This window comes from Notolepis coatsorum, assembly GCF_963971535.1.
Source record: "Notolepis coatsorum genome assembly, chromosome: 5".
Lineage (NCBI taxonomy): Eukaryota > Metazoa > Chordata > Actinopteri > Aulopiformes > Paralepididae > Notolepis > Notolepis coatsorum.
The window spans coordinates 168884016-168898822 of NC_140169.1; the positions used below are offsets into that span (position 1 = coordinate 168884016).

Sequence of the window (14807 nt, forward strand, 5' to 3'; positions counted from 1 at the left end):
ATGACATATCAGATTTGCAAATACAGTACTGTTTGTGATACAAAAGTGTCCAGAAAAAGAGTGTATATACATTTGGCGTAGAAACTGTACATTGGAGGAGGTTGGGTGGGTGGGGTGGGGTTGGGTGGGTTGGGTGAGGGCTGTACATTGTAGGTGGGGGGGGGGGGGGTTGGGTAGGGGACACACACACATTTTACACTGTACATTGGAATACTGACAAAGCCTTACTTGGTCATTTACTGTACAACTAGGTTAGTACATTTGTAGGGGCCAGTTTCGAATTGCAGTCTCACGTAGGTGTTTTTTGAGAGTGTTTTTGAAAGTAGGTAGTGATTCACATTCCTTTACAGCTTTAGGTAGTGCGTTCCACATTGATGTGGCATAATTGCGAAACATGTTTAGTCCCTTGTTTGTGCCAAATCTGGGTTGCACATGATTTGTGGAACTCCCTCTGGTGTTGTGGGCATGGTATTCACTGACCTTTGGGAAGTATTTCGACATGTACATGGGTACCTGAGTGGTGTAGTGTATATTGTAGACCAGGCCCATTGCAAGTTGCTGTACTCTGTTGTCTACTCTAAGCCATCCTAGGTAGTCAAAGTGGGCAGGGGTGAGGTGGGTTCTAGGACTAAGGTCAAGCAGTAGTCTGAATAGTTTGTTGTGTGATGTTTGTAATCTTGTTTTTAGCGCCTTTGAGGTGCTTTGGTACCATGATGTGCAAGCATAGTCGTAGTACCCTTGAATGAGTGCTCCTGCCAGAGTCTTCAGGGTATTCTTGTTTACCAGAGAGGAGATCCGGTACAAGAATCGAGTTTGTTGGTTGACTTTTTTTATTACATTGGATGCCATTTTGTCACAGGAAGGATTTGCCTCTAGGATGGAACCCAGGTATGTAATTTAATATTTCCTTGTGACAATAGTGTCACCCACTGTAACTGAGAAGTCGCCGGTTTTGCTGAGTTTGTTATTTGATCCGAAGAGAATGGATTCTGTTTTACCCAGGTGTAATGATAGTTTGTTATCAGTAGCTAGCATAGCATAGTGTTACAGTACATACAGCCAAGGACCACCAATGCTAACTAGCATAGCCTGTACATCAAGCATGGTATGTGGTAAGTTAGCTCTACCTGGGAGAGAGTAGATTTCCTACTGTGGGGAACATATCCACAATGCCTTGACAAAGACAGAGCACCCATCGGGATGCTTTTAACGCATACTATGGCCATAGACCCTCTTTGTGATTGTAACGTTACTAGAGTTAGCCACCATAGACCTATTTGACTGTAGTTAGCAAAGCCAAGATACATAGCATGCTAGTCGCTAACATTTCTAATCAGTTCTGATGCTGTGTTGTATCAAATGGAACATAAAATACAATCACAGAAGGCTTGTAAATAGCTTGTAACGTCACTTTGTGTCTCATCACGCAATTAACACATATAGAAAACATTAACTGTCTCTGTACTAGCCACTAAGCATATATAGTCACAAGCCTCACACACTGTACACACATTGATTGCCTATTTATATCCATGCACAAGGCTTGTAAAGGTGTGAGGGGGAACTGTATGCTGGTCGAGAAAATTATCTTTTTCTAGCATCATTGCCAGGAATTCATTGCATGATGAATTTATAAATAATTAAAAGCTAACATTTGCATTCCATGGGTCTGCCGTGTCTGCCTGCACACATAATTTGAGTGCAGACCTTGCGATTGTATCTAACTGCAAATCATGGCATGAAGTAAATTATTTGTCATTGAATATCCCGGTTATAGAAGAAGGCAGAACATGCGAAGCAGTTCTGCGTTTAAAGGTGGAATATATATAGATATATGTTTGTAAATGGCTGCATAGCTGTATGAGTAGATTAGTAGATTGTGGGTTTTTGAGTATGAACGGTAGTAGACGGTCTAATAAACTGTTCATGTGTGGCCCTATATTCACACATTAATATTGACATTCATATTATATAATTAATATTAATATTATATAACACATTCATATTGGCATGATTAAGCAGGCTGTTTTCCAGCCGTTTAAAGATATGTGGGATCTAGGATCTGTTGAGATCTGGAGGAAGCCTGGAGGAAGCCTCTGAACATATGGTTTGATTAAAATTGTGTTCAGTACTGACAATTATGTGAAATATAGCCTGCCCAAATGGAAAACATCTGTGTGTGCCCAGAGTAGGGCTGGAATTATTGCCTTTACTTTTGGAAATGGGATGTTATGTTGGCATTGAGTAATGGGATAGGCTTGGTCATTTATGTTTAATTTAGGTTAAATGAAATTGATTTAGTTTTATACTGTCTTCTGTATCATGGTCACAGAACGGGGCTGTTTGCTAAGATAAATAGTGAAGATCTTGATTATCTATCAATAGAATACTCAGAAATATTAAAAAAAGTGTATATGAAAAAAAACATGTTGCAATCTGGTGAAAAATGGCGGAGCTATTGACATTATAGAAAACGAACTGTACTTACAGTAGATTTCATTCACAGTCTTTGCTGCCCTCTAACAGGCATCTGGTGGCACTAAATACAGATGTAACTCTGCCATTGGAAAAAGGAGATTTGGCATTTATAGGCCTGATATTCTATATTCTATATTCATATTGCATGTGTCCGGATGGCAAAATTCTGTACTGTATCTACAAAACCCCCTGTACATCATCTGCCCTTTATTCATTTGCTTAGATTTGTTTTACACTTGATCTCAAGAAGGTGCTGAATGAGCTCAGTGGCATTTTTCATGGCTGGTCAATGTTAGCATGGTGTTATTCACCATCAAATAATAATAATAATTCATATTCTCCTTTGGTTCATTACCAGAGGTGCGTTGCTCATGGGACGGGGTTGCACGCCGTGCAACCAGTCTGTGAGCAGAAGCGTGCGCACGCACATGCACGGATGTGCACGTGCGTGCACACAGGAATGCGCTGCACTCGACTGATGCGCCAACTCGCTAAGTACTACTTTGCATAACAATACGACCGGTCGTCAGGTGTGTTCAAATACGTTCTCAGATACATTCACACAAAACTTGTGAATGAAATGTGTTACATTCCATTCATAGAGGCAATTAGGCACTTTTTGCTTTTTTCTTCATAGTTCTCTAACGTTAGTCTTTCTTTCCTCAACGTTCAATTCTATAAACACTTGACCGATACCCATCAATGCACAGCGCTCTAGCATGTTCTGACTGTGAACACCTAAAGCTGAGGCTCAGACCGACCGACCGTTTTAGATTTTTGGCTCATTTTCCCTTATGTTAGAATTTTTTTTAATGTAAAAATAATGGTTGCAGATATAGAGGTGGGCGCCAAAACTACACAGAATTTTTTTTTGGCGCCCCCCTCTGGGTGGCGCTCTAGGCGACCGCCTATATCGCCTGTAGGAAGGTCCGCCCCTGTATGCGAGGGGACATTTATGCGCACGCACCCGGGAGCGTGCGTGCACGTGGCGTCATTAAAACATAGTGCAACCAGTCGTCCCATGAGCAACGCATGCATGTTCATTACAATTTACTCAAGCATAGTAACATATACAATATTTCTGTGAATACATTCCCTGAGGTCCATAGATGTCCCTAGATACCAAGAACATGCAAATGAACCTTGTAGAAGTGCAGCAATCTACCATTACTTGGGTGAATTCTCTGAAAATATGGCTAGGGCTTAAGAGGCCCTGCCACACTTCCCCAAAACAGGCACTTGGCTGTCGAGGCAACAAGGCTACGTTAGGTAGCTTACACAAAATATGTCATGATACTATTGGTTGGAGTTTTGATGATGCCGCCCACTGGTACATGGTAACTACTGTAAATCCATTTAGTTTTACATGTGGGAAAAAGTGATTGGATTTTGATAAAACATTACGAAACAAATTTATGTATGTGATTCTTTTCAACATTATGTGACCGCGACCAGCAATTGATGCCACATGTCTCCATTTTCCATTTTCCCGATTTTTCCAGATTGTGAAAGTACAGAATGTAAGCTTTCAAATGATGTGTCATACGTTGAACTCTGAGAATGTTTGAGGAAGATGTGCTAATTTGAATCTTGTAAAACAGTTTTTTTTCTGTTTGCTTGAAAACGCCTCTAGAAGAAAAGGCTAGAATTAACACCTCTGCCTGTTTCCGCTGGGCGTTAACAGTAGCCCCCTACAGCCCGCCCAGCCGCTCCCCTCACAAGAATAGACATGTAAATAAAATAAATGTACAGTAAGCTCTCAGTAAGTGCTGTCAGTCATGGCTGTGAACATAGCTGTTATACAAGCTTAAAGTGTTAAAGAGGTGTAATATGGTCGGGGGAAATGAGCTAGGCTTTTTAAATTGCATTGTGTCCTTAAATAACAATAATAAACTTAATTTGTAAATGCTTGGAAAGTATGTGAAATGTGTCAAAAAAAACATATGAAAATTAAGGGAGGCAGTTCCTAGTTAAATTACGTTTTCATGATGGAAAAAGACTATGGAAAAAGCATTACCTAAAAGAACAGTAATTGATAACGATAATCAAATATAATTTGATCAATATAGAGCGTTTTAATCGTACCTTGACCTTCTTGACTATCGTCTATAGACGATGAGTTGGAGTGTCATGTTCTTTCATTGACGTCTCGCGTGATTTGGACTGACTTTATAGCTGCATGCACAGCGATGACCACTCCGGTGATCACCAGGCAGCATGCCTTTGTTGAAGACAAACTCTTTATCAGGAGAGCTCGGGCCAAAGCCCGGCCTGACCAACAAGCATGGGAGAGTAATGGCTACCTCCTAAAACTTGTTTCAAGGGATAATGTTGAAGAGAAGTGGTTTTGAGAAGCGGACACACACTGATTTATTGCCCATATTAGGAGAGCAGCCCCGGACTTGAACTTGTGTGGGGGGGGGATCAGGATAAATCAGGGGTTTTCCCCCCGGGTTGACCTCCATGGCAGGGAACGTGCATGGTCAATTAGGCCTTGCAAAGCAGGTTATGTTAGCTTTGCTAGGCTCTGGGCTCCATCCCTGCACATATCACAGCAAGGGGGAGAGGGGGAGTGATGTGGCCTGAAAAGCACTCTTGTTTGTTTGTCCTCCAAGCGTCCTTGCGGTTATGTGGCTCATTTTGTTTCATTGTTTCTACGGCTGGTATAATGGCATGCGTGGCCTACTAATAGCAGTCCTGCGTGAGGCATTTGTTATGGTGGTGTTTAGTCCGATGTAGATGGATAGATTACTATATGCATAGATTATAGGAACGCAAATTCTATTTTAAATTCCTTCAATGAGGGTGTTTATATGCACATTCATATTTGGATATTATGACAAACGCCAGGTTCTGTTTACAATAGCCAGAATTAGCTCATATCCCAACAATGTGAAACATGAATAAGATATCTTGGATGCTGTAATATTCCGCTAAACGTCACTCTTAGTGTCTATAGGGAATGATGGAATCGGGCGACTGCTTATTGGGTTACCGTTTATTCTCACGTCCCGGGCAGCAATGACAACACACAAGAACGGCGTCTGCATATCGGATGACTGGAATACGTAACACGTCATCACGCACGCATCATTGCTGTGCTGTGGTAGGCTATGGGCTACACAGATATCCCTAGGATATTACATCTCCCTTCCTAAGATGAAACTCACGGTGGCAACCTAGAATCCTGAAAACATTACTTTAGAATATACGGTACCGTTTGTTCTATATTCACACACCTGTGGACCATTATTTATATTCAAACAATATAGGCAGAAACGGTATACTTAAACAATATAAGTAGAAAAACGGTCTCAAGACATGTCAATTATTATGATAATTACAGTAATTACAATATCTCCTCCTCTCTCCTTTTTTTTTTTTTTTTTTTTTTACATGTATTTCACTTTCACGTGGCCGTAATGATTCAGGGTCCACTGAGTAGGGTCTTAGGATCTTAAATGTCAAGCTTTACTCTTGGCTTAACGACGCGACCAGATCTGGTAGTGATGCACTTAGAATGTTCATCTGGACCTTCAGGTGGTGGACATTCCGGTGATGCCATCTCCGGCTGCTGGGGCTGGGTGTTGGCCTCCTGTGCCATTGTTCGGTGGGTACCTTGGTCAGCCTCTTTTGTCTGTAACAGGTGACGTCTGTTGCGCCTGTATTCCTGGCCTTCATCAGTACGAACGTGGTAAGACCTTTCAGCGCCTGCTGGTTGAATGACAGTGGCGGGCTTCCATTGCCCATTATTCTGTTGGAAACGGACGGCCTCTCCGTCCTGCAGAGTCGGCAACGGTCTTGCTGTCCGATCATAGTAATATTTCTGTCTTTGTTGGCATAGTTCTCTCTTGGCGTGCACTGTGCTCTGGTTTACAACCTGTGGTCGTAGCTGCTGACTGGTGGTGGGGAGGATAGAGCGTAGGCGTCTGCTCATGAGCAGTTGTGCGGGTGACTTGAGGTTGTCAACTGGTGTATTTCTATATTCTAACAGACTCAAGTATGGGTCCTTGTTGTCTACTCTAGCCTTCTCTAACAGTGACTTTGCAATCTGGACTCCCTTCTCTGCGAGGCCATTGCTCTGGGCGTAAGTAGGGCTGCTAGTTACATGTCTAAAGTCCCAGTCCTGTGCGAATGTCTTAAATTCACTGGAGCTATAGCATGGGCCGTTATCACTGACTACGGTTTCTGGTATGCCTAGCCTTGCGAACTGGGCTTTGAGCATTCGCACTACGGCTGATGTAGTGGTGCTGCGTAGTTTGTCTACCTCAATGTACCTGCTATAATAGTCTACTGTGACTATGTAGTCCTCTCCATGTAATGTAAAGAGGTCTGTGGCGACGGTCTGCCATGGTCGGTCAGGTATCTGATGAGATATCATTGGCTCTTTGGGGTTGGAGCTACGATACTGTTGACATGTGCTGCATGAGCCTACCATTTCCTCTATTTGTCTACCCATTCCAGGCCAAAATAGCACATTCCTCGCCCTCTCTTTAGACTTTTCTATACCCTTGTGGCCTATGTGTATGCGTGTTAACATGTCCTGTCTCAGCGTGTGTGGCACGATAATCTTCTCACCCTTAAAGAGGACGTCGTCCATCACTGTGATCTCGTCCCTGTGGTTCCAGTAGTCGGCAACACTGGGTGGACACATCTTTCGTGTCTCAGGCCATCCTGACTCGCAGATCTGTCTTAGGGTGATGAGCTGTTGGTCTTGGGCGGTGGCTGCTTTGATCTCAGTCATTTTGTTGTCGCTCACAGGCAGGGTGCTCAGGACTGTGTGTACTTGTGTGTCCATACCCTCACTTAGTGTGCGGTCGTGGTAGGTGATAGACTTTCTCGACAGGGTGTCCGCCACTGGAATGTCTTTCCCTGGGCGGTGCATAATGACGATGTCATACCTTTGGAGCTGCAGTATCATGCGTTGCAAACGCGGCGGCGCAGCGGCGAGGGATTTTCTGAGGATCGCCTCGAGTGGCTTGTGGTCTGACTCTACCACTACCTGTCGACCATACAGGTACTGGTGGAACCTCTTGCATCCGAAAAGGACAGTGTACAGCTCCTTTTCTATTTGCGCATAGTTCTCTTCGGTCTTGTTCAGAGCTTTAGATGCGTACGCGACTGGCTTACCGTCCTGCAGTAAGACTGCGCCTAGTCCGCTTTTTGAGGCGTCGACCTGGAGTCTCACAGGTTTGGTGTGGTCGAAGTATGTGAGGACGGGGCCCGGCTCACGGGTTATGAGTTCTTTCATCTGTTGGAACGCTTGGTCGTGCACAGGGTCCCACTGGAATTCACTGCTTTCCTTCACGAGTTGGCACAGTGGCGCGTTCACGTCGGACAGTCCTGGAGCAAACTTTGAGAGGTATGTGACCATTCCTAAGATAGTTTCCAGCTCAGCCTTGTTCTTTGGCGGCTCCATCTCCCTGATCGCTTTGACCTTGTCTGGGTCTGGTCGAATGCCTTCCTGTGTCAGTCTGTGACCGAAGTAGCTTACCTCGGTCACACAGATGACACTCTTGTCTGGATTGAGTTTCACCCCTCTTTCCCTTGTCCTTTGTAGCATGGCGCGCAGGTTGGCATCATGCTCGGCTCTGGTGTGGCCGTAGACCAACACGTCATCCACGATGGCGGACACACCCGACAGTCCTTCATATGTGTCATCGATCCGCCTCTGGAACTCATCCTGCGCTGAGATGATCCCAAATGGGAGCCGTAGGAACCTGTACCTTCCGTGCACCGTGTTGAAAGTAGTTAACTTTGATGATTGTTCAGTCAGTTTGATCGCCCAGTAGCCCGATCTTGCGTCGAGTACACTGAAGTACTTCGCTCCGGCGAGCCTTGGGGTTATGTCGTCCAATGTTGGGAGCGGGTAGTGTGGTCTCTGGATCGCCCTGTTGAGGTCTCGGGGGTCCAAACACACTCGTAGCCTACCGTCGCGTCTTTCCACAACGACGAGGGCGCTGACCCATTCTGTGGGTTCTGTCACCTTCTTTATGACGTTTGACTTTTCCATGTTGTCCAGTTCCTCTTTGAGACGCCCACAGAGAGCGTATGGGATGCGCCTGGGGGGGTATATGACTGGCGTAGCCGCTGGGTCTATGCTGATACTGCATTCCCCTGGGAATAACCCGATGCCCTGAAACACATCTGGAAACTCCTGCCTGACGTTAACAGGGTCCTCTACCTGTGCATCAACAATGTGTATCAATTTTACTAAGTTCAGATCTAGGCATGCTCTTAAACTCAATACAGGGGGGGAATTAGTGGTCACAACATCAAAATCCAACATTTGCACATTTTCTTTATGCTTGCATGTGAGTTTGCATGACCCCTCTACCTTGAGAGCATGGCCACCATAACCTGAGAGTCGGCTGGATGGTGGGCCTAGTGTCACTTTACCGTACATCTGGTGGAAGGTTGCTGTTGGCATTACGTTCGCTTGTGCACCAGTGTCAATTTTAAACTTTATTTTGTGCTTGTTTACTTTACCAACCTCCAACTCAGCGAACGCCTGTTCCCGCTTCGTATCTGCGTGCTCAGTTACGATGGAGTCCACAAACCATTCGTCATCCTGTTGCGCACATGCACATTCCTCTGCTACCTCGTGCACGTCCTTCCTCTTGCCGTGCACGTCCGTGCGGCTTCTGCACACGTTTGCAAAATGGTTGACTTTCTGGCATTTATTGCATTTGCGACCTTTAGCTGGGCAGTCTTCTGACCCCGTGTGGCGCTCTCTTCCACAGTTCCTACATGTGTTATCTGTCGAGTCTTCTCTGTTGCTTCTGTATTTGTCCATGGCTGTGCGCTGTGTACGTGCCCCGTACGGCTTCTTGCCGACCGCGTGCACGTCCTGGCTAGCGTTAGCCCCTGGGCTAATCATTAGCTTCATCTGTACCTGGGCTAGCTCGTGGGAGCGTGCTATGTCCATGGCCTTCTCGAACGTTAGCGCTGCCCCGTGGCTCAATAGCTTCTCCCGGACCCTTACAGAGTTTGTAGCGAAAACAATTCTATCTCTAACCATCTCCTCACTATTGGGGTAGTTACAGTCATTCACGAGCAGTCTTAGTTCTGTAACAAACTGGTCGACACTTTCGCTAGGCCCCTGGACCTTCTCCTGAAATTTGTACCTTGCAAATATGGGATTCGCCTTTGGCATAACGTACTCTTCATACTTGTCGTAGTAGCTTTTAAGCTCCTTCCTGTCGTCGTCGGACAACTGCCAGGTGTTGAAAATGTCTCTTCCCTTTTCACCGATCCATAATAGGAGGTAACTGCATTTGATTTCCTCTGTCTTGCCGTTGAACGGTCCGCTAAACATTAGCTCGACGTGCTGGCGGAATTTTTTCCATGCGTCAGGTAGGTTTGAGGATTCCCAATGCATCGTCGGCATTGGTACTGCTGCAGCCTCCATATCGTCTTTCTTTCTCTTTTTCTTTCTTGGCACGGGTTCGAAAAAGACCCGGCTTCTGGCACCATGTAATATTCCGCTAAACGTCACTCTTAGTGTCTATAGGGAATGATGGAATCGGGCGACTGCTTATTGGGTTACCGTTTATTCTCACGTCCCGGGCAGCAATGACAACACACAAGAACGGCGTCTGCATATCGGATGACTGGAATACGTAACACGTCATCACGCACGCATCATTGCTGTGCTGTGGTAGGCTATGGGCTACACGGATATCCCTAGGATATTACAGATGCGGTGATAATAGCCAGACCACCAAGGCATGTAAACACTGTATCCCATTTACTGTTAAGTTTTGCCATCTGTTTATGTATCATTTGCCGTCTCTGTATGTATCATTTACCGTCTGTGTATCATTTGCCTTCTGTGAATGTATCATTTGCCGCCGCTGTATGTATCATTTGCAGAGTTACATTAGCAATATTCTGTTTACTCGTGTTTATGGAGATATGAATGATCAGGATATGAAAATGCAAATACGTACTTTATCCCAATTCACTCATTCAGCGCCATTGTACATATGTATATACTGAACACTGTGACCTCAATTTCTACTTCTAAATTACATGCTATACTATGTTATTTGATACTATCTTGTCTAGCACAGTCTCTGGAGCGTAACAGTAAGAAGCATTTTGTATGAAAGTATTCTGTACTTCTGTATGACAACTATTAAAGAAACTTGAAAACTTGAAACTTGGAGGCCTAGAGCATCTTAGTTCCTACCACGCCAAAATATAGAAATAAGTGGTGGTGTTTGCAGGGCTATATATATTCTATATTATAGCTATGGATACAATACTATGGCCCATTTGACATCAACTATCTACCGTTCAATATGTGAAAAAGAATGAATTTGTCCATCAATACGTTCGCGTGTTATACCGTGGTGAATATAAGTATAGTTTTAGAGTGATCCTGTCTAATCCCAGAAAACGACAATATGCAGCAAAACGTGAATTTCACTAAAAGCGTTGCCGTTTCTCGCCTGGACACGCTACTATTTCCAAATCAAATGTATATAATAGGTATTATGTTTCATCATGAATGCATGAAATGGGGGGGGATCTTTTTTTTATGCTTTGATCGTCACCAACGGCATACGTTGTGGAGTAACGTTACACACGCATGTTGTGATCGAGGTCAAATCATGGTTGGATCAAAGCAGGATTGATATAATTTAGTCCTTACCTTCACTAGGAGGTACCCCAAAAAGAATATTCCAATTGTCTGATCGCGAGTCCAAGTACTGGTGTCCATCGTGTCGCCAACATAATCCACCACAACAAATGCATCGGAGGCATTTGGCGCTTCTCAATGCGATCGGGATACCCGCTCGCCTGACAAAGAAAAGTGTGCCCGGAGACATTTGATCGACGCACAGGCCAAGATATAATGTTTCAAAGGGTGCTCGATACTGCCACCTGGGTGTATGCGGCCGGTATTGCACTTTGGCATTCTCAGGATGATTCCCCATGTTAACCCCGAGTCTGTGTGCCTGTAATGAAAGGAAATATCGAATAAAAGAAATAACAATGAAAACCCGACTATACTTGGGTCTGGCGCTGAGCGGTCGGCGAGATAACCCGACTATCCTCGGGTCTGGCGTCCAAAGAGTTAAGACCTAAACCAGTACTGTGCACATGTAAACATGCTCCAATGTTGTCCCCTCTCACAACCAGAGATAATATCGGCCTTTATGTTTCCCCTCTGACTTAATCATGTCTAATGTATTAACTGCAGTGTTAATAATGAATCCATATATTACATATCGACATGTATTTTTTTTTTTAAATCTCTTGTCTGCTTCAGATCCCGGCGACAGCCCTCCGGTGCTTCTCATTGGGAGTTCGCAACGCATCGTCGCCTCGCAGCTGAATGGATCGGGACTGCAGCCCCTGCGGTCGCTGGACGCTAACGGCAGCCTGGCACTGGACTTCCGGCACAGTGAGGAGACGGCATGCTGGGTTCTGACCACAGAGTCCGTGGGACGGCTCTTCTGCGCTAAGATGAGGAATCTGCGTGGCTTTACACAGGAACAGGAAGTCAAAACGTTACAAAGTTTGCAAAGTACGTTGGCTGCAGTTTTACAGACAGTGTCTCTTTGTTGATTCCTCCCTTTCTCTTATTCTCTCTTGCTCTCTCTCTCACCGGTCATTGAACAAACTGTCATTCTCAGGATGTGGTGTCTAGTTTGTAGGCCTACGGTATGAGTTAAAGGAATTTTGAGTTCTGGTTATTTTCCTTCGATAGGTATTAGGCACATGTCACATTGTGGGGAAAATGTCTGCATTGGCACTTCGGTTGAAATGTCTTGTTAGCTTTGTTGCCACTCCTGGTTGAAACCACTGACAGGAAGCTAGTTTGTTAGAGCACAGCTTGCAGCACCCCTTGGTTATAATGCTACTGTATCACTGATAGACAGGGGTGGCGAATAACCAAGTACTCAGACTGTATTTTCGTACAGGTACTAGTAGTACTTTACTTGAGTATTTCCAAACTAAGGAGCTTAGTTTTTCTCCACAACATTACTCTGGGAAAGCGTCCACACACACACTTGAGGACTAGGCAAAAGTGCTGGAGGCAAGACTAGCAATACTCTCCCCTTTACAGGCAAAATCCACGCAGTACAAATGTGTTATTTTGCCAATTCTAAAATGGTGTGTTTGAATAGTGCTGCATACTGGGGTCCCTAAACTTGGAATTGCATACATCTGAAGTTATAAAGCATTAAATAGAACCATACAGAACCAGGTGGAAATAGACCTAATTCAGCCTCTGCACGAAGGGGTTCAATGAACACAGCTTCCACACTCTTCATCACTGCCAACCGTTTTCACTGAGCTTTCAGTGCTACATGACCTTCATCCGGATATACTGTGTCCTCCTGATGTCCACTACATTTCATAAACATCCCTTTAACAAGGGCCGGGTCCTTCAATAATAGTGTTATTCAGTAACACTGTATGGAGGCGGGATGGCCTAGACTAGAGGTAAAGAGGCTGGCCACTAACCATGTGTATGTGTAATTAGGAGGGATATGAGGACTGTGTGTATGTGTAACTGGACATGAGGACTGTGTGTATGTGTAACTAGGAGGGGTATGAGGACTGTGTGTATGTGTAATTAGGAGGGATATGATGACTGTGTGTATGTGTCTCTAGGAGGGATATGAGGACTGTGTGCATGTGTCTCTAGGAGGGATATGAGGACTGTGTGTATGTGTAACTAGAAGGGATATGAGGACTGTGTGTGTGTGTAACTAGGAGGGATATGAGGACTGTGTGTATGTGTAACTAGGAGGGATATGAGGACTATGTGTATGTGTAACTAGGAGGGATATGAGGACTGTGTGTATGTGTAACTAGGAGGGATATGAGGACTGTGTGTATGTGTAACTACTAGGGATATGAGGACTGTGTGTATGTGTAACTAGGAGGGGATATGAGGACTATGTGTAACTGGACATGATGACTGTGTCTGTGTGTATGTGTGACTAGGAAGGATATGAGGACTGTGTGTATGTGTCTCTAGGAGGGATATGAGGACTGTGTGTATGTGTAACTAGGAGGGATATGAGGACTGTGTGTATGTGTAACTGGACATGATGACTGTGTGTATGTGTGACTAGGAAGGATATGAGGACTGTGTGTATATGTCTCTAGGAGGGATATGAGGACTGTGTGTATGTGTCTCTAGGAGGGATATGAGGACTGTGTGTATGTGTGACTAGGAGGGATATGAGGACTGTGTGTATGTGTCTCTAGGAGGGATGTGTAACTAGGAGGGATATGCGAAAATACACATTTGAATTGCCTTGTGTACATTGACAGAATAATCTTCTTCTTCTAAGGCTATTGTCTATGATAATACTAGTCATCCAACTCGGACTATAATTGTGATGTGCGTCTCAGTATGTAGCCTATGGATGGGTGTTCTTTTTTAAGTCTACATGCTGATATACAGCACCAGAGCTTTTACACTCAATATATACTGGAGGAAGAATTCCATCCGTCTTGACAGTGTGGCCATCCAGAAAGACTTATGACAGCTACACCAACAGAATGAGGTCAGATTCTTCCTCCAACAGAGTGAGTAGCCAACATGCTGAAGGCAAACGGCAAATCCACAGAGCCCAGTGAATAGCTTAATAATCCAAAGTAAAAAATACTATGCACTAGGGGTGTAATGATGCGACCTCACAGCGATTAATTTCGATTACGATTATTCAGGCAACGATTCAATGCATCATGAAATCTCTTCATTTGACCACGATTCGATTCGATTAATTTTCTATTAATTTTCTATCAGTTAATTCACCAAAAAATACACAAATGTGGCTGGGGGAACTGATTCACTCAGCATGAATGGACTATAGGTCAATAAAAACAATACAAACAAAAAAATACATAAAAAGATAAAAATAAAAAAGTTTTTTTTTATTTCGATTAATTTAGATTATAATCGATTCTAACACTTTCAAATCGATGCAGTTGAATCATCACATTAGAATCGATGCATTTTGATTAATCGATGCATCATTACACCCCTACTATGCACATAACCAAACATTTTCGTTCCCAGTTTGAATGTATAGCATAGGGGTGTTATATTTTAGGCTTTGTTTTAGGTTTTCAGATAAAACCTTTTTTTACATCAGAACCAGACATACAAAGCAGGCAACTGATCACATAATAATTGTCATTCTCCTATGCAGAGAGCTTCCTATACTTGTGTTCTTAACATATTGAATACATAATATTATATTATTCTTCACCCCATATTATTTAGTTTCTTTTATAAATAAAAACATACACTTTTTATTAACAAATTAAATTTCACAGTGTTACTGCACTGTATC

At 43.8% G+C, this 14807-nt stretch overlaps 1 protein-coding gene across 1 annotated transcript in view; it reads left to right on the top strand.

The window, feature by feature from the left end:
* Positions 1-14807, top strand: part of lrp1bb (low density lipoprotein receptor-related protein 1Bb) — a gene marked incomplete at its 5' end in the record, with an annotated part of 1188884 nt that overhangs the window by 344937 nt on the left and 829140 nt on the right. The window contains 1 exon segment of the mRNA XM_084314368.1: positions 11759-12016. Within this exon segment, the coding sequence (XP_084170494.1) occupies positions 11759-12016 (258 nt within the window).